Source organism: Carettochelys insculpta, chromosome 16 (genome assembly GCF_033958435.1).
Source record: "Carettochelys insculpta isolate YL-2023 chromosome 16, ASM3395843v1, whole genome shotgun sequence".
In the NCBI taxonomy this organism is placed as follows: Eukaryota; Metazoa; Chordata; order Testudines; family Carettochelyidae; genus Carettochelys; species Carettochelys insculpta.
In genome coordinates, this window is record NC_134152.1 from 8,659,486 (window position 1) to 8,678,377 (window position 18,892).

An 18,892-nucleotide genomic window follows, 5' to 3' on the forward strand; every position below is an offset into this window, starting at 1 on the left:
TACTCCCTCCCATGTCAAGTTCATCTCCCAGGTATCCATGTTCTCCACTTACCTGCAGGCTTTGCTCCCCTGCCCCCGTTGAACCTAGTTTAAAGCTTCACTGAACTCAACTGACCATTTTTGAAAAAGGTTTAAATATATTTTAGTTGGTTTAAATTTAAAGGGAATTTTTTCAAAATGTTTTTATACGTCATAGATTGACTGAAGAAAATGGTAAATTATCCTGAAAGGAAGGCTGCTCTGGTGGTTGACTTGATTCAAAAAGGGAAGTACAGGAGCTTTTTAAAATAGTTTGGTCATGTGAAACATCCTTCTGAATGTTATATATAGAAGAGTTTTGAATAGGTCTGATACCCTTCAGAGAATCTTCTGAAGTTCAGATGATTGCCTAAACTGGAGCTTCATTCCACTCCCTTTGGTGTTCACTCAGTTGCTAGTTGTGACTGTGCTATACCATTAAGGTGGGAAAGCTGTGGACATGGAGAAGTCAATGAATATGATATACCTTGACTTTAGCAAAGCTTTTGATACAGTCTTCCTCAACATTCTCTTAGAGAAGTATGGATTGGATATATGGACTGTAAGATGGATAGAAATCTAGCTAGATGGTAGGGACCGACAGGTAGTGATCAATGGCTCAATGTCTGGTTGGTGGTCAGTTTCAAGTGGGGTACCCCCAGGACCGGTTCTAGGGCCAGTATTGTTTAACGTCTTTATTAATGACCTGTATGAGGTGATGGATTGCACCCTCAGCAAATTTGAGGATGACACTAAGCTAGTGAGACAGGTAGATGTGTGAGATGGTAGGGAGAGGGTCTAGAGTGACCTAGGTAATTTGGAGTTTTGGGCCAAAAGAAATCTAATGCGGTTAAGTAAGGAGAAGTTCAGACTCTTCACTTGGGATGGAAGAATCCCAAGCATTGTTACAGGCTGCGGACTGACAGGCTAAGTAGCCATGCAGCGGAAAATGACCTGGGGATTACAGTAGATGAGAGGCTGGTTATGAGTCTACAGTGTGCCCTTTTAGCCAAGAAGGCTAATGGAATATTGGGGTGCATTAGGAGAAGCATTTCTAGCAGCTCTAGAGAAGTTATTATTCCCCTCTTTTAGGCACTGATGAGGCCTCATCTGTAGTATTGCATCCAGTTCTGGGCCCCCCAGTATAGAAACAATGTGGATGCATCTTGGAGTGGATCCAGTGGAGGGCAATGGAAATTATTAGAGGGCTGGAGCATGTGACCTATGAGGAGAGGCTGAGGAATCTGGGCTTATTTAGTTTGCAGAACAGAAGAGTGAGCGATCAGCATCCTCTACCTGGAAGATTTCACCATGACTAAGGGCCACATAGAGCCTCTTTCAGCTTTGTTCCTGTGCCCCACCTTGCTCACACTGAACTGGGAATGGGAAGCCAACCTGGCAGATGCTGCAGGTTACACATTTGTTAGGGGGTCAAGTAGGAAGTTTTTTGTTTGTTTGTCTGTCTGTTTTTTCTTGTTTTTCCCCCTTCCTCATAGCCCCTTGAAGCCATAGTAAGTTAAGTAGAAATGTATTTAGTACCTAAATGAGGTACAGCCAGATTTCAGTGCAGTTAAAATGTGAAAGTGAATGAATTCCAGAGTAAAACACTTGGAATTTTGCTGATTGGGCTTGGATTTATAGAATAGGGGAAGTGTGCTAGAACTCAGAGAGATCTGGGACATGGGGGCTAGGCTGAAGAGCGCATACCTCAATCAATATGGGTTATATGGTAGGAGACTTATAAACTCCATCCTGGAATATCTTAAATGCCTGGTGTAGAAGAATATGAGAGATGGACAGGTAGCACCTCATCCATATGTTTGCTTTCAATACAAGTTGCACCCTGTCATTTAAAATTAATCCATGTTTCTGTCCTCATTCTGCTATTGTGTCTTGATAAATAAATTAATGAATTATTGTTTACACCCAGTAAAATTGTGGTGGTGGTTTGTGGTAGCTGTGTACTTTGCCTTATGTAACAAAAAAAAAAGGACATGAGAAAATGGATGTTCTTCTTCACACAGATATATCCCCCAAATTCACAGTGTAATAAAATGGCCTTATAAATTTTAACTTATTATTTTCCTAACCACGGGCCAGGTGGTGCATGCCGAGGGTGAGAGAGGTTGAAGTAAGGTGTGATGTTTTTAACTGCTAATACAAAAGGACTGGATATAGTTTATCTGAAATATTTCCAAAATTCTCAAGACTGAATTTATTATTTTTCTTTAATGTTTGTAGACCTACCTGTGCTTTACCTTTCAAAAGACCAAGAATTTATTTCAGGATGTATATTTTTCTCATTATAGATTTCAAGTCAACAGATGAGTTGTGAAAGAGAACAACTAAGGGTGAGTGCAACAATATGCAAAATGTAATTCCTCAAGTAGACAGACCCTTTCTCCCATCACTACATACGGAATTTTTGAAAGATGGACAGCAGCTTTTGAGTTCAACAGAGGAACATATTAATCTCAGCTAATTACTATTGATTGTGTTACTTAATATTGTATATCTTATTATGAAGTACCATTACAGTATGTATGGATTTTTCTCCTATAATTTATTTAGATTTGGCAATGAATACTTTTTGGGGGAATTTATCTGACACCCAAGTACTTTGTTATAAAGGTCAAATGTCTCACAAACATTTCCCATTTCCAGGTTGTTTGAGATGCTGAGTTAGTATTTTTTTCATTGTCTATGCTACACTTGTTTTCAGATAAAAATTAATGTCAAGATCAAGAGCAAATTTCAGAAGAGTTCAAGTATTGTAGAATATGTATTTGTTGTGGTTTTTCTGGCATGCATTCTCTACACACACATCTTTTTTTTTCTTTAATGGATATACCAGATTTTCTTAACTACTCAGTCTGTGCTGCATTTGAACTTTACCCGTGAAAATGCATCTGCAGATTCTTTCCAGAAGCAATATGTCTATGAAAAATTGATAGGTTCTGATACTTGAGCAACCTGGTGTTAAAATGTATATACCTACAAGTATTTTTGAGAGTATGGACAAACAGTCAGAAAGCTAGCTTTGTCTTCTCCTATTCAGGGTTGTTTCCTGGCTAAACCTATATGTATTATGGGTCAAGAGGCAACTTTGTAGGAGAGGTTATCAAACAAGATTTATATTTCTTTTCTTTTCCTTGATTTTTTTGCTTTGTTTTTAATTTTTGGAAGTAGAAAATACTCCATCTTGTGTTTCTGTGGTCATAAAACAGGTACCTAGCAGAAGCAGTTCTGACATGGCTTACAGAGCATAAGGTATAAATATAATAGCTGTTATTCTTATTTTTAATGGACAAAATACTTCTTTCTTGGTATTTGTCTTGCTGGTGTAAGAAGACTGCACTAGTGTTAATATGGAGATTAAGGAGGTGTGAAAGTGTTCTGTTCTGTCATTAGGGTTGAAATGTCTCAATGGAGCCCTTTGTCAAAGCTGAGAGATTGCTTTGAGTTGTGTGCATATCACTGGAGGGCAGTCTTCTTGGAATCAAGTAGTGCCATGGGAATAGGAAAAGTTTTTTGTTCCGTTTTATTAATTTGGCTTCTCTGAATTGAGGAAAGATAGCAGAGAACTCTCAAGGTCCACAAATACTATGAAAGTATGTGTGACTTTGTCCGAATGCTGAGTAAAATGGTCTCCTCCAGCTTATTTTAAAGCAATACTTAGTCTTTCATGTGTGATTATTTTTGGATTATTTTATTATTAAATCTTAATTTTGGAACCACTAGACTCCATTTTTCTATCCACTCAATGTAAATACGTAGTAATCACTCTTTTCCTCACGTTTTCAAAAGCCTGAGAACTATGTTGATTCTGCTTCTCCCCATATGGGCTGGATGTGACACCCCTCCCCTTTGAGGTCACAATAGGTCATCCTTGAACATGGTAGCTAGCGCAGTGTAAGCCATTGTTTCATAATACAAATAAATAAAATCAAACAAGACTTCAAATTGTTACCTCGATAACGTATTCATATGATGTGTCCTTTTCACACCCTTTTTTCTGTTTTGATTACTTTTAGATTCTAAACACAGTGCAGGAGGTTTCTGAGCTGAGCTGCTAGTACAATATCTAAAATAATGAAACATTTGACCTGTTGGCTTCAGGGTTTCCTCAAAAACACAGTTGACATTGAAAAGGTGAAATTCCTGCCCCCACCTGCAATTGAATAGAGAAGTAGCATACTAATTACCCAAAGTACAGTGCTATCCCTTGGATGAATGGTGCAGTAGAGGAAACCAAACCCCTCTTCTTCTTACTGGGGTGCAGTGACCAGAATATCTGCCAACACTCAAAGCTGTTGGCTGAAATATAGCAAAAGGAGGTATGTTGTAAGAGACAACAATGGAGAGGACTGTCAGCACCAAGCACACACATGCAAACCAGAGCATGAGTCCCTCGTCCTCCCCTTTCCGTCTTCATCTTCCTCAATGCAAGATAGACTTATCTTATCAAAACACTTCCATTTCTTGGTCTGAGGGGACAGTCTGCCCCATTCAGTCTTTGTGCCTGTCTCCCCTAGCTTCAGGGTCTGACTATACCAGGTTCTTTCAGCTGTCCCTCTAAACCTGGTCAAACAATTTTATGCACCCCACCACGGAGGGTGGGACATAGATCTCACCGCAGTTTTTCCTGCATTGTATTTCAATGTTGGCAAATAACAGGTTGGGTTGGGGTTGCTGTCAGAAGTGTTTGCCTTCCAGGGTATGTTCCTTCTCACTTAAGTACCAGTCAGTTCCTGCCTGAATTTAACCCTTTGTAGTGATATACCCACCAGTGCAATAATAAATAAGTGGGTGAAAGTTAACATATACATAAACTATTAGAGCTACCTGATGTCAAAACATTATCATTATAGATTTGTGCAAAGTACTCTGAAGAATGTTGTACAGGTTGAACATCTCTAATCCAGCATCCTCTGGTCTAGCAAAATCCATGATCCATCATGATTTTAGTTAGCTGGATGAACACTTATCATGAGTGTGGCTAAGTCTCCCATGGTCCCATAAAATTTGGTTGCAGACACGGCTAAATATTTGCCAAAAGCCCAGTAAGCAGTGTAAGTGCTAGTCATGCTGCTAGACAATATTGACCTCCCATGATGCAACAAAGTGCCAGACTAGAGAGGTTCAACCTGTATTGCCATTGTTAGATCAGGACATAATTGAATGTTAAAAATATCATAAAAGAAGCCGACAACAAAAGGAAAGTTGTTACTTTTCCAACCTGTGTGCTGAAAATTGGTTCACAGTCAGTTGGGGTTAGTTTTTGTAATCTGACTGAGTTTTACCATAAACTCTAAGTGAAACTCATTAATTAAAAGAAGTTGTGAAAGTCATCACTTGGAAGATAGAAATTCTCCATGTTGGACTAACGTTATTTTTTAAAAAAACATTGTCTAAAGTAGCAACATAAAACAAACTGAATGAATGATTACACTGAATGATGGAATAAATGTGGGTGGAGTTAATAAAAATGGGGTTGAAACCATTATACCTTTATGGTCAGAAATGACAGTGTCTTACTAATCAGATCAGATTTCTGAAATTTTCTGAGTCCTATTTTCTTACAGGTTTTTATGACAGTTAATGGTGAAGGATCATTATGGCTGGAAAGGAAAGTGGTGAATTCCATTGTCATTCATATAACAAAGTAAATGATCGGTGAAATTAAAATAGCAAACCTTCACTACTGGACATGATATAGAAAAAGTAAGAGAGACCAGTTTAACTTCTGGTGCCAGGCTGAGACTGCAGGGAAGACAGTTTTGACATGGATGTCATGGAGTGAATTTCAACATGCAACTCTTCAATGTCATTGTGTCAAAGCCACTTTTCTGATATAATTGCATTTCAATTAAAATTACAATATATAGAGGCATGCTATGTCACTGGAGCTGGAAAACAGTTAGAAATTCTAGCCTATGAAAGCCATATAGCAGCAGCAAATATCTAGAAAGATTCCACTAACTCTAGCAAAAGCACAAAACCCCAATTAAATATTCTTCCTATGCAACAAATAAGCTAGACTGGTTGTGACACTGTCCATCAGTGGATGTGATTTGAGAACATCTGTGCAACATTCCCACTCAGAACATAGTGTCCATTTAAAGAATGCATGGCAGCTCTCCAATCCAGCACTTGTACCGTGAGCCTCGCTCATTCCTCTTAACTCCAGTAAGCCCTTTCTATCAAACTGCCAATGTCCTGGATCCTGGTCTATGATGGGCAGTCTGCAAGCCAAGAATACTCCACGAACAGATAGAGCAGCTATGTTCTTAGGTTTATTGGGCAGTTGTATGAAATGGTGCTCCTCTCAAACCTTGCTGATCAATCCAGGTGGGGGATAGTAAATTTGGAGATTTGGGGCCATATCTGAACTAGGAACGATAGGTCATCCTTGAACATGGTAGCTAAAGCATTGTAAGCCATTGTTTCATAATATAAACAAATAAAATCAAACAAGACTTCAAATTGTTACCTTGATAACTTATTCATATGATGTGTCCTTTTCACACCCTTTTTTCCTATTTTGATTCTTTTAGATTCTAAACACAGTGCAGGGGGTTTCTGAGCTGAGCTGCAAGTACAATATCTAAAATAATGAAACTGCTGCTGATCAGGCCTGTGGGTACTCACTGTATAAATGATAAATAATTGTAATCTCTAAGTAGGGTTGTGTGTCTGATCCATTCTGCACTAAAGCGCTGAATAACTCATTCGCCACTAGTTGATGACTTAAACAATTATCTCTTTAACCTATTATCCAGGTCCTCTTGTGTCATGATCTGTATGCTGATTGGAAATTCACATTTACAGTGTCTAAATTATTTAACTGTGATCTCATAGAATCATAGAACAATAGAGATGGAAGAGACCTAAAAAAGCCATCAAGTCCAGCCCCCTGCCCTAGCAGGACCAAACCCATCAGATCAGCCCAGCCAGGGCTTTGTGATCTCTTCAAATCATCATCTGTATATAACTGGCCGCAGTGGAAAGTAAAGTATTTTAGCTTTAGCTTGCAGTGAGTGAATTTCTCCATTGATTATATTACATATCAGTCAGACTTCTCAGAGGTTTTCCTGGGTGGCCAGTTTAAGCTGAAGTTTGCAAAGCTCTTACACCTTTCTTTCAATGGTCTGTATTAGCACTGATCTTGTATGCCTATATACCATCTTGAATAATCATGACTTCATAATACTATAATTTCTTATGTTGCTCAAATATTGTGCTGCATGGCCTTCCTTAGGGCAAAGTTCTATTAAAAGTTTAAAAATGTTCAAAAGTAATTAACAAAAAAAAAAAATCTCATTTTCTCCAAGGCTACATCTACAGTACAGCTTTCCAGAAGATTTTTTCTGAAAACACTTCTTTTGAAAAAGTGCATCCACACACAAAAAAGTAGACTGAAAAAATCGATACACTCTTTCTATAGACAGCATCCAGGCAGCCCGTGCTCTTTTGAAACAATAGGCTAGGGGTCAAAAAATCCAGCACCAGGAGGACTGCTTGTTCAAAAAAAGGACCCCTGGGGTGTGTACACATGTATTTATTCAGAAAGACTCCTTCTGGAAAAAGGCTCTCTTCCTCAGTTGGGAGAGGAAGAGGGCCACTGGAAAAAGTGCTGTGTTCCTCCAATTTAATATAGAAAGAATGCATTTTGTGTGTAGATGCTCCATAGGATTTTTCTAAAGAGCCCCAGCTTTTTTGAAAAAACTCGCTGATGTAGACACAGCCTGAGGATTATTCTCCATCTACACGCTGCTGTATTTTCAGTATATTGTCTTATAAAAACAATGTCACCCAGTCCCTCCCTCCCTGTTCTAATTTATATTTCCCAATCTTGATATTTAAACACGTGATCAGTGGTAGACTCCCTCTCCTTTTCTCTTAGTACTGCAGCCCACTACATCCATTCTTGGTTGTTTTATGGCTTTATGGATGATCTTGTGGAGCTGAATTTAATTCTGATACCTTAAAAATGTCAGTAAAAACACAAAGCTCACAGCTTGCTTCAAATCATTTAAAAATCTATTTCTTCTCAGATTCATGCCTGAAAAAATCAGATTTTGAAACATGAATCATACAGCTTATTTCAGGCCATGAGGAAGTTTAGGACTGCAGCCTTAGGTAGAAATCCGCTGTAATTCATAAACCTATTAAAAAGCACATAGACTGCCTCAGAAGTCTGTCTGCTGCTTTTAGTGAATCTTCCTCACTGCTGCATCTTTAACCTGAGGTTATGATTTTTATCATAGCCTAATGACCTTGTTTAAACTAAAATCCTGATCTAAATGTTACAGGGTTTCCCCCAGCCTTCCCTTCCACTAAGAGGTAATCATTTTCTATGATAAATTGTACATATTTTTAAGTTTATACCATTGTGTGCATGAATTTGGATGTGTAAACTAGTGCATTTGATCCTTGTACAGTAATACTTTATGAGCTCTGTAAAATGGGCATGGAACGGTTTTAAACCCTCATGTAGGAGGGTTTATTAGTGTGTTTTTCCTCTGAATACCAATGAAGTCTAATGGTGAACGGTATGCTTAAGTCTTTTGATCTTAAATCTTGGGTGACCTAATTGTGACTCCACTTACCAACTTTCTTTGAATGCATTCATTAGTGGGAAGCATTATATACAATCAGCAGTTCCTTCTGAGATCTGGCAGATCTAGGAAGCTCAGTACCACCACACTCTTGAAGAGAGAAAAGCAACAGATGATTTGGACTTTGAAAGGTCATGTAATATTTTCCCTAACTTTTAAAGGGTAATTATATCAAAATGTACACAAAGATATAAAGATCTTTACACTTGAAATGCATGCAGGGGGAAGAAATTCAGAGGTATGTCTTATTCACATTAAAATGTGCACAACAAGAACAGGATGTGGCTCTCATTTCTGCATAGCGTGCCACACGGTGCTCATTCACTGCATCAGCATACCCTACAACTGAGAGGGGAATGCTCAGCTCTGAGTGACAATTTTTCATTATTGTGCTAACTCTTTAATATCATTTTAATATTTAATTTGTTGTGTGCTCTCCTATATGAACCTGGTGTTAGGTCCTTAAAACTGTGGACTACAAATATGAACTGCAGCATTCAAGAGCAACGGGGGGGTATTCCATGGTATTCTAACATTGAAATTACTGATGGGAAATGATGGCCATGATTTCAAAAGTTAAATGCTCTCAATTATGCATGTTCACTTGAGTTCACCATAGGCGAGCAGCTATCTAGCATGCCTATGTGAATTGGGTGTCAAGCAGGCCTCTTAGTTGTCTGCATGTACTCTCACAAGGTGTTCAATGTCTTTATCTTTCTGGCTTTTTGGTTGTGGTAGTTTTCCCTTAAATAAATGAGGTCAGCCCCTATCTAAAGGTCCCTCTCTCACCAGTAGAGCTAATTGGATGGGCCATTGGCATGCACACACACAGCCCCAAAACTTATCCATGGCTGGATCCAACTGTAGGACCAAAGCCTAACTGGATTTTCATTTATGTCATATATGACAGGTACTCATGACGAATAGAACAGCAGAGGTGAAATCCTAGGTTCATGGGAATTTTGCTACTGATTCAGAAGGCCATAATTTTGCCTCCAGATTTTTGAGCACCAACACAGGTTTATTTTGAGGCTCTGATTATCTTTCCAGTAATGCAGCAGCACCACAGACTTAGTAGCTATGGTGTCTCTTGATGTTTCTAGGCGTTGCAGAGAGGCCTTTGTAGTTCAATGTCCAGCAAGGATCGTTTGTGACAATCTTCACTTTTACCTTGGCATTTTGTTTCCAGGGTGGCATGTTGCCTGGAGTGGCTAAAGGGGGTTGGGGGGATCATCACTTGACAGTGGAAATTTCATCTGTAGCACCCTCTCTCTGAATTACCTGCTGTCAGAATGTCAGGGTCAATTGTTTTGTGTAAATGCTTTTCACATGTTTATGTTGTATTTGTAAAATAACATAGAGCCCTGGCTGTGCCTGAAAGTTAGTCTCACCTGCTCAACCAGTCTTCATTTCCAATGCTGTTCACACCCCTCATTGCCATAGACAGGTTCCTACATTTAGGCCCTCGTCTCCTCCAAGTGGCTCTTGCCAGGAGGAGGCTTTAAAAAAAAACAATCCCACATTGGTTTGCACAAGGCCATTTTCAGAACCAGTGTTTGACTGACTGGTTTGGGACAACAGAAGCAATGATATTCTGAATCTTATATTTGCTCTTGCCTCAGGATCTCATCAATCTAGGCAAGAATTAGATGACTTTCAAATAGTTATGCTTGGCTGGATAATTAACTTCTGCACAGACTTCGGGATAACTCTCTTGTCTGTGTAGACCACAACCAAAGTGTATAACCAGTCACCTGGCATCTCCTAATACCCTTCTGAATTTAACCAAACAAAGTGAAGTAGAGAAGCTTTTCTCTGTAGATGCCCACACAGTTTTCTGCTCTTGAAGTAATCCCAACCTACTGGTAGATGTAAAGCTATGAAGATACCATCTAGTTAGACATTATTTTTATTTACAAGGAAAATTGTCAAGTTGTTATATTTTGAAACAACATTTCTCCGATAATGAAGTTATTTTCTTTAGTTTCTTTTCCAGAGAAAATAATGTTGGGACAGTGGTGATGGCCTGTCCATGGCCTGTTCAACATCTTTATTATTGACGTGGATGAGGGACTGAACTGCACCCTCAGCAAGTTTGCAGATGACACCAAGCTAGGGGGAGAGGTAGATACATTGGAGTGTAGAAATGGGATCTAGAGTGGCCTGGATAAATTGGAGGATCGGGCCAAAAGAAATCTGATCCAGTTCAACAAAGAGAAGTGTAAAGTCCTGCCCCTGGGATGGAAGAATTCCAAGCATTGTTATAGGCTGGGGACGAACTGGCTAAGCAGCAGTATGACAGAAAGGGACCTAGGGATTATAGTTGATGAAAGGCTGGATATGAGTAAACTGTTTGCCCTTGTAGCCAAGAAGGCCAATGGCATATTGGGCTGCATTAGGAGGATCATCTCGAGCAGATCTAGAGAAGTTGTTTTTTTCCCTCCATTTGGCACTGGTCAGGCCACATCTGGAGTATTGTGTCCAGTTTTGGGTTCCCCCAGTATAGAAAGGATGTGGATGTGCTGGAGCAGGTTCAGCGGAGGGCAACAAAAATGATTAAGGGGCTGGAGCACATGACCTATGAGGAGAAGCTGAGGGATTTGGGCTTATTTAGTTTGCAGAAGAGAAGACTGAGGGGTGACTTAATAGCAGCCTTCAACTTCCAGAAGGGGTGCTCTAAAGGGGATGCACAGAAACTCTTCTCATTGGTGACAGACAGCAGAACAAAGGGTAATGGTCTGAAGTTACAGAAGGAGACAAGTAGGTTGGATATTAGGAAAAAGAACTTCATCAGGAGGGTGATGAAGCACTGGAATGTATTACCTAGTTCGGGTTGATCCTGCTTGGGGCAGGGGCTGGACTTGATGACCTCTTGAGATCCCTTCTAGCTCTATGATTCTATGATTACCATCCTTATTTTATTACCATTTGAATTGATGATATTCACTTGTTAGTGTCATACTTCTCTATGAATCACAGAATCCTAGAGCTGGAAGAGACCTCAAGAGGTTATCGAGTCCAGCTCCTTGCCCAAAGCAGGATCAACCCTGATTAAATCATCCCAGCCAAGGCTTTGTCAAACTGGGACGTAAAACCCCTAGGCACAGAGATTCTACCACCTCCTTAGGTAACCTGTTCCAGTATTTCACCACCCTCCTACTGAAATAGTTTTTGTTAATATCCTTGACCTCCCCCTTTGTAACTTGAGACCATCACTCCTTGTTCTGCCATCTGTCACTACTGAGAATAACCTCTCTCTATCCTTTTTAGAGCCCGCCCCTTCAGGAATTTGAAGGCTGCTATCAAATCCCCCCTCACTCTTCTATTCTGCAAACGAAATAAGCCCAAATCCCTCAGCCTCTCCTCATGGGTCATATGCTCCAGCCTCCTAATAATTTTGGTTGCCCTCTGCTGGACCCTCTTCAGTGCATCCACATCCTTTCTGTACTATCCTTTCTGAAATGCTTCTCCCTTGAGGATAACCCTTTATAGTGGTATATAGTTTTTTCCTGGCTATCAGGAAAAAAAAATCAGGCAGAAAGTAGTATACTCGGTCTACTTTCTTTTATCTTTATCATTCCATTATAAGTACCTACTGGAATGTTATAAGACCTGAAGAAAGAGTGTGAGCTTTTCAAAGACTTTCTTTCCTTCTCCCTGCAGCTTCAGATACTGACTCTTTCTGGTAAATAATGTATCAGACCTTCATGTTTCCATTCTTAACAGCAGAGTAGGACACAAAAAGTGGGTCAAAGCTAGAGTGAATTACTCCCCACCCATTTTAATTTGCCAGACACACTGAACACAGCCTCAGTTTACTTAGTCAGAAGTAAACATGAATATTTTTATACAAATTACCACTTTAATCTTATATTGAAAGACCCTTGCTCTGTATTTAAGTTACTAATGCACAGGACTGATCTATGAAAAAGGTAGAGAAGAAATAGGTTGCAAAAGAGATTGTTTTAATGAAAAATAATGTTAACAAATCAGTGGCATGAAATGTATACTTAGGATATAATATTTGTATGGCAATAAGTTTTTTATTCTTATTATTAAAAAAGTTGCATACAATTTCCTGACAGATTTTTAAGATGCGTTTCAAATACAGCAAGCAAAATATATTCTGTAAGCCACTTGGCAGGATGACTGAAGCACAAAGGTGGTGTAATTTAACACTGCATGGTTAGCAATTTTTCTTATTCTTATGGCAATAAGAGATTAGAATGAATAATTATACATAAACATTTATATGTTACACACACAAAACTATGTTAAAAGAACATTATTAAAGTTGCACAGACAAGCACTCAAAATTTAAGAAATGCCGCAAATTAAGGTTGCCTTGTGTGTTTTCATTTATATACCATCTTGAATGACATGATCACATACTCTTCTTATTCCTGGTACAGAAAGTGCTTTCAAAGTCAAAAAGTCAGCCTGAGGTAGACATTCAACATGGAAAAATTCAATCCAAATGATTTCAGTTTGGCAAAGTTATAAGCAACAAACACAAGGTTTGAAACAGGAAGTGCTGGGCAACAATTTTCTGAGCTACCATTTTATGAAACATATACGAACAACTACATCTAATATACTATAATCTCAGAGAGGTAGCCATGTTAGTCTCTAGCTGCTCAATTTAAACCCATTAAAAATCTATGGTGTCTTTTCAAGGGGCTTGACTTCAAAGCCATTAGGAAATTTTGATTCAAGCAATGTAGTATTTCAGTTTTTGGGTTGGCAGGAATGAACATGGCATAGTGTAAAATGATACCCTAGTCTACTTTATGCACAAAGTGAATATACCCTAAGCAATGTAAAGTTGAACAGAGCTAGATACTTTCCTTCTTCTACACAAAGCCTTGCAGCAAATCTTTATTTGTTCAGAAGGTTTTGTCTTAGTCAACACCGTTCCACTTCTCTGTATTCCAACAAACTGGTTTATTGCACAACAGTAGCACATAGGTTGAGAAGGCAGATGAGCAAAACTCACATTCTCCTACTTGAATCAATTCATCACCCCTCTATTATGTCTTAAGGCAAAGTTGGGAAGCACCAAAATTTATCTGAAAATTTCCGGTTTATACGTTAAACCCTTTGTTGTATCTTTGATCTCTTCCACTGAGGTAAATGGGCAGAAAACATTCTGAGAACAAAGGAGTTAGTGGTTCAGATACCAGTCTATATCTGTCTAATTGCAACCTTAAGAAATCTTCACATCTGTGAAAAAGTCAAACCAATAAAGGTCAAATTCTGCCACTGTTTTCCACCTTCAGTGCCACCCCATGCAACAGCCTGATGCTTAAAATGGGACTAAAACAGAGATGCAACAAAATAAAGGAGAATCAGAGGAGAACTATCATTAAAATACTAATTTTTATGACCCTCAGACCTACAGCTCCAGATTGTAAAAGTCTATTTTCAAAGGCAAGGTAAATAATAACACAGAAATATGCACTGTAAATGTTATGAATGTGTGAACAGAAAAAAAAAATGCTTTGCTTTGAAACCTTGATATCTTCCCTTAAAATCTGTTTCCTACCCTTTGTGGTTTGATATTTCAGAATGTATTACCAGATATAATGAGATTTTCATATCAAATTACTCTGCTGATGCATCTTCAGAACTACACATGACAGCTGCTTCACAAAGCGTGGGCTGGGAGGAGGTGAACCCATTGAAACAAAAGGTGTGGATATAACAACCCAAAGGAGTTGGTGAAGAAATCCCTCTGAATCCACATGTATCATTACAGTAACTCTGAGCTTCTATCAGACGGTTATGAGAGCTCCCTTGGCATACTCAATTGGTTGAAACAGTGCGTGAGAGACAGCTCATGTTTAGATGCCAGGGATTCCCAAAGGAAAAAGGGGAGGAAAAAGACCAAAATACTTGTTAGGTCAAAAATATGAAAAAGCCAAGAAGAATTCTGCCTAAATAAGTTAATGTAAGCACTAAAGTAAATGAGCTAATGATGTCCTACTGCAAAACATCTACAGAATGTTCTTGCTGAGGACATAATGGAAGGAATGGGATCCCAATGCAGACTGATTTTTGCTTGACTTTCATGACACATTTTCTGAGCATAATTGATATTTCTGTATTTTTCTGTGATTTCATGTCAGTGAAAAGCATAATGAGTCTGCATGTATGAGTCACTGAAGTTTTCTCTGAAAGTTTGCAAATCAGTAAGTCATGTTTTATTTTGAATTTATTCCCTTTCCCATTCAAAGCAAAACCAAACACCCTCCTTCTCCAAATTGTAGTAGTATACTGCAGTGGTTCAAAATACCTGTGTATAAAGCAGTACAAGCATTTGGTGTGATTACTGTAGATAACTGTCATTTTTATTTGGTTATGTTTTGGTTTTGTTTACATAAATGCTGTGTATTTAATAACTGATTACTACCCCAAATTCAAGATACCTGTCACAAATCATATCAAATGATAACAAAGGCACAAAAATAAAAGAATTTTGGAAAAAAAGTAAGTTTACCCAAATACCGTTGGTATGCCACATCTCATCACATACTTTGTTACAGGTACAAAATCTTGTAAACATCCTTAGAGCTTTACTGATCATTGTGCTATAGCCAGACAACTGAAAACAGAACTGTGCTGTATACTATTATATGTCTATCTTTGTCTCTACACCATCATAGTAGATATTGAGGTTTATATGCTGAAATCTTCATTATGCTCATCTCTCAGTTTTAATTGTGCATTGCTCCATCAGTATTACAACCTTAATTTTTAGCAGTGCATCTGAAGAATTGGTTAGTAAACTGAGTGGATAAAGGTGGTGTGAAATTCTTGTCACATTTGAAAATAAAAATGAAAATATGCCACTTGAAAAGAAACAGTGCAATTAGGATTAGAGTAGGTGGACTTATTGACTGGCTTTTTGCAGCTTGCGGTTGTGAAAATTGAAGCCTCTAGGGCAGCTGCTAAGAAATCTCTATAAGTTTTAGGCAGTGTCCATTGCTTAAGACAAATATGGAATCAGTGCAAAAGAAGGTGCCTTATGTGAGCAGAGACCAAAATGAAAACACAGAAGGCCAGATACTTGACACCAGTACAGCATTTTTCCCCTCAAAATTCAAAGCTAAAGTAAAGATTGGTTTCTCTGGTTCTAGAAGCTGTTTGGTGCCTTTTTGTGTGCTAGGCAATTGATATTCTGGACAAAATGTCAGGTGCCCCTGTGGGCTGATGCATCAATATGACAGTGTCCACTCTGGTCAGGAAGAGCACTGCACCAGAGTCCACTCATTGTTGTGGGGTGGTCAGTCAGTTTCTCTTTCCTGAATCCACTGGGATGTGTGTTTTCTCCTTATTCCTAGGGGAGTCACTGGGTCCTGGTGCCCCAGATGTCTGGAAGCCACCTCAGATCTTAAGTCTCTCAATGATTAGTAGAAGAAACCAGGCTGGCCTCCTCCACTGGGCTCCAGTGCCCTTAACTAGACAGGCAGAATTGGACCTCCAAGACTTCCCGTGGTGCCCTAATTTCTTCTTAGCTCCCCTGGTTTCTGTGGGCTTTTCAGCCTATTCATCCAGTTGACCCTTCCCAGGGCACCATCTCTGAGCATTTTCTCAGCAACTTGCTGGCAGGAGTTCTTGGCCTGCTTGGTCCTCTGGCAGCTGCTGCACACTTCTGCTTTCCAGCTCTTGTATTCTCCTAGGTGCTGAGAGACTGCCAATGATCTCTGTCTGGCAGTCCCTGCATTAACCTTATGGCATGTCCTTCTGACCTCCCCCTGCCACACCCTCTTTAAGGAATTCAGCTTTCACCTTGCAGTGAAAATAGGCTCTGCAGTAAATTTCTCCTTTGTTTTCTTTTGTGCTCCTTTATCTTAAATACAGGGGTTGGTAGTAATAGAGAAATAGCCATTTTAGTCTGTATTCATTCAAAACAAAAAAGTAGTCATGTAGCAATTTAAAGACTGACAAAATAATTTATTAGGTAATGAACTTTCGTGGGACACACCCACTTCTTCAGATCACAGCCTTACCACAACAGACTCAATATATAAAGCACAGAGGTCCAAAAGTTGTTACCAAGGTTGATAAATCAGAAAAATTGTTATCAAGGTTGGCAAATCAGATAGCAGAGCAGAGAGAAGAGGGTGTGGGGTGGGGAATGTTAGGTAAAACATCAAAGTATGTGAAAGGGCCCTTATAATGGGTGAAGTTAGTAATTTATTGAAGACTGTGTGTAACCTACACACCCACTGGGTGTGGCTCACTGTCCCATGCAGTGGCACCTAGACCACTTCCAAAAAAAGAAACAATGAGTCTTCTCTACAGCCTTAGCTGAATTGGCAGCTATCCTTTAGCTCAAGCAGACAGACTTCCTCCACATGGAGTGTGTGGATGGCTCCCTGTCTTGCTGTCTTCCTCTTCTGGGTTCCCTGCCCTGTTGGCTTACACCCTGCCACAGCTGACTGCTCAGTGGCTCTGGAGGCTGTCTCTGCTTAAAAAAAAAATCTAAATTCCATTTTAACTGCAGGAATTGTTTAAGTGGTGGCAGCCTCCAGAGCCACAAGTGGAGTCAACAGTGGCATTGCTCAGAGCTGCAAGGTGATATGAATGAGGGGTATTCCTTTCACAAGCGGCAGAAGCTATGCATTTTGGCTCTGTCTACACTAGAAACATCCCTCTACAGAAATTACCGTCAGAAGTGATGTTCTGACAAAACTTCTGTCAACAGATTGCATCTACACATAAAAGTGGATCAATCTTTTGATCTGCTCTGGCAACAAATTTGGCCCCTGATCGTCTACACAGCTTATTTGTCAACAATTTCTGTCAACAAAATACATTTTTGTGTGATGATGCTCCACAAGTTTCATTGCCCAAGCCCCAGTTTTGTCTGCAAAACTCCCTAGTGTAGACATAACTTTTCTGTTTTGGCTTCTAACAGTGCTGTCATTAAAAATTGCTAAAATTCCCTTCACAACTCTAACAGAAGTAACAGAAAATGTTTGCTATTCATGCCATTTCTCCTTGCTTTTGACCACCATTGTAGAGGGTATGGAAAAATGCATCCTCTCATATTAATTATTTCCGCTCCATGACTTTCCTCTTTTAGTTAGTTTCTTTCTCCTGTCCTCTGACTTCATTTCTGCTTTTGTAATTTTTTCTTCCACTCCATCATCTATTATTTCATTTGCTTTCCCACTGTTAAAAATCGTTTAATAAGCACCATAAATTACAGGTGTTTTACAAACAGAATAAGATACTTTTTCTGCCTTCTAATATTTTACAGTATGGATATGTCATAAATTACAGTCTTGCCTTTTCATGTTATGTATGTGCCTGAATTTTCAAGTGAGATCAAATTTATTTCCCATTTTACTCGCATAGTTTCTGATATACAAATAATTGTGTTTGTAACTGTTCACTTTTACTGTGTGGAATAGTTATCTAACTATTTGTTTGCCACTGCATATTAAGTAGTTAGATAGTTAATACCATCAGATTTGTAAAATTATGTTTACAACTTTGTTCACCTACAAGTTGCGAAAAAAAAAAGGTCAATATTTAAAAATCTGTTGATGTCTTTCAAGTTGACTCTAAAGCATAGCTTTTAAAACTGTTAACCAAACTAATAGAATTATTGGGCCTGGATGCCAAGGTGCCTCAGCAAAATATGTAGAGAATTTCATACCAACCAATGATTCTTTCTAAAATTGGTATCAGATTGTATGAAAATTTGCTCCATTTACTACAAGTCCAAATAAAGACCTCTTTTAAAACACAATTATTTTGCAGATTTTAAAGCACATCTAAATATCCTTCAGAGCTCTATTTATGCTGCTCCCAATTATTTTTATTTTCCATTGAGTGTCAAATCTGACAGTTCCCACATGAGAAAAAAACAGATCAAAACTTTGCCTTTAACAGTCTGGGAAGTAAGGATCCAAAGCACATTGAAGTCTAGTGCTTAATGCCTTTAAGTGATTCTTTCTGTCATCATATTACAATTGCAAAATTTTGCAGACTCAGAAAGTCTGTTTGCTAATGCATTGAATGCTTCTGCAAGTTCAAATTTTTGGTTACGTCATGTGGTCAGATTGCCTGTTACTAAGAGCTGCACACATGGAACAGCTAGAAAGTGGTGGTGACTGCAAGGCAATGCATTCAAGTTTCTGTTTGTTTGTTTTTTAAATTTTTCTCTTTTTTTTCGTAATGATGATTTGTGCAGCACCTCATTGCCATTCACTGCTTGGGCTTATTCACATGCCCCCTTT

At 38.9% G+C, this 18,892-nt stretch overlaps 1 protein-coding gene across 18 annotated transcripts in view; it reads left to right on the forward strand.

The window, feature by feature from the left end:
- The window catches only part of RBFOX1 (RNA binding fox-1 homolog 1), a 1,793,461-nt gene that overhangs the window by 1,042,203 nt on the left and 732,366 nt on the right, over positions 1–18,892 (forward strand). For all 18 annotated transcript variants that reach the window (XR_012647710.1, XM_075010515.1, XM_075010513.1 and 15 more), the window contains one exon: positions 2,328–2,369. Coding sequence is in view for 17 of the 18 variants with exons in the window: in XM_075010515.1 (XP_074866616.1) it covers positions 2,328–2,369 (42 nt within the window). In the remaining variant the exon portion in view is untranslated. The remainder of the gene's footprint in view (positions 1–2,327; positions 2,370–18,892) is intronic.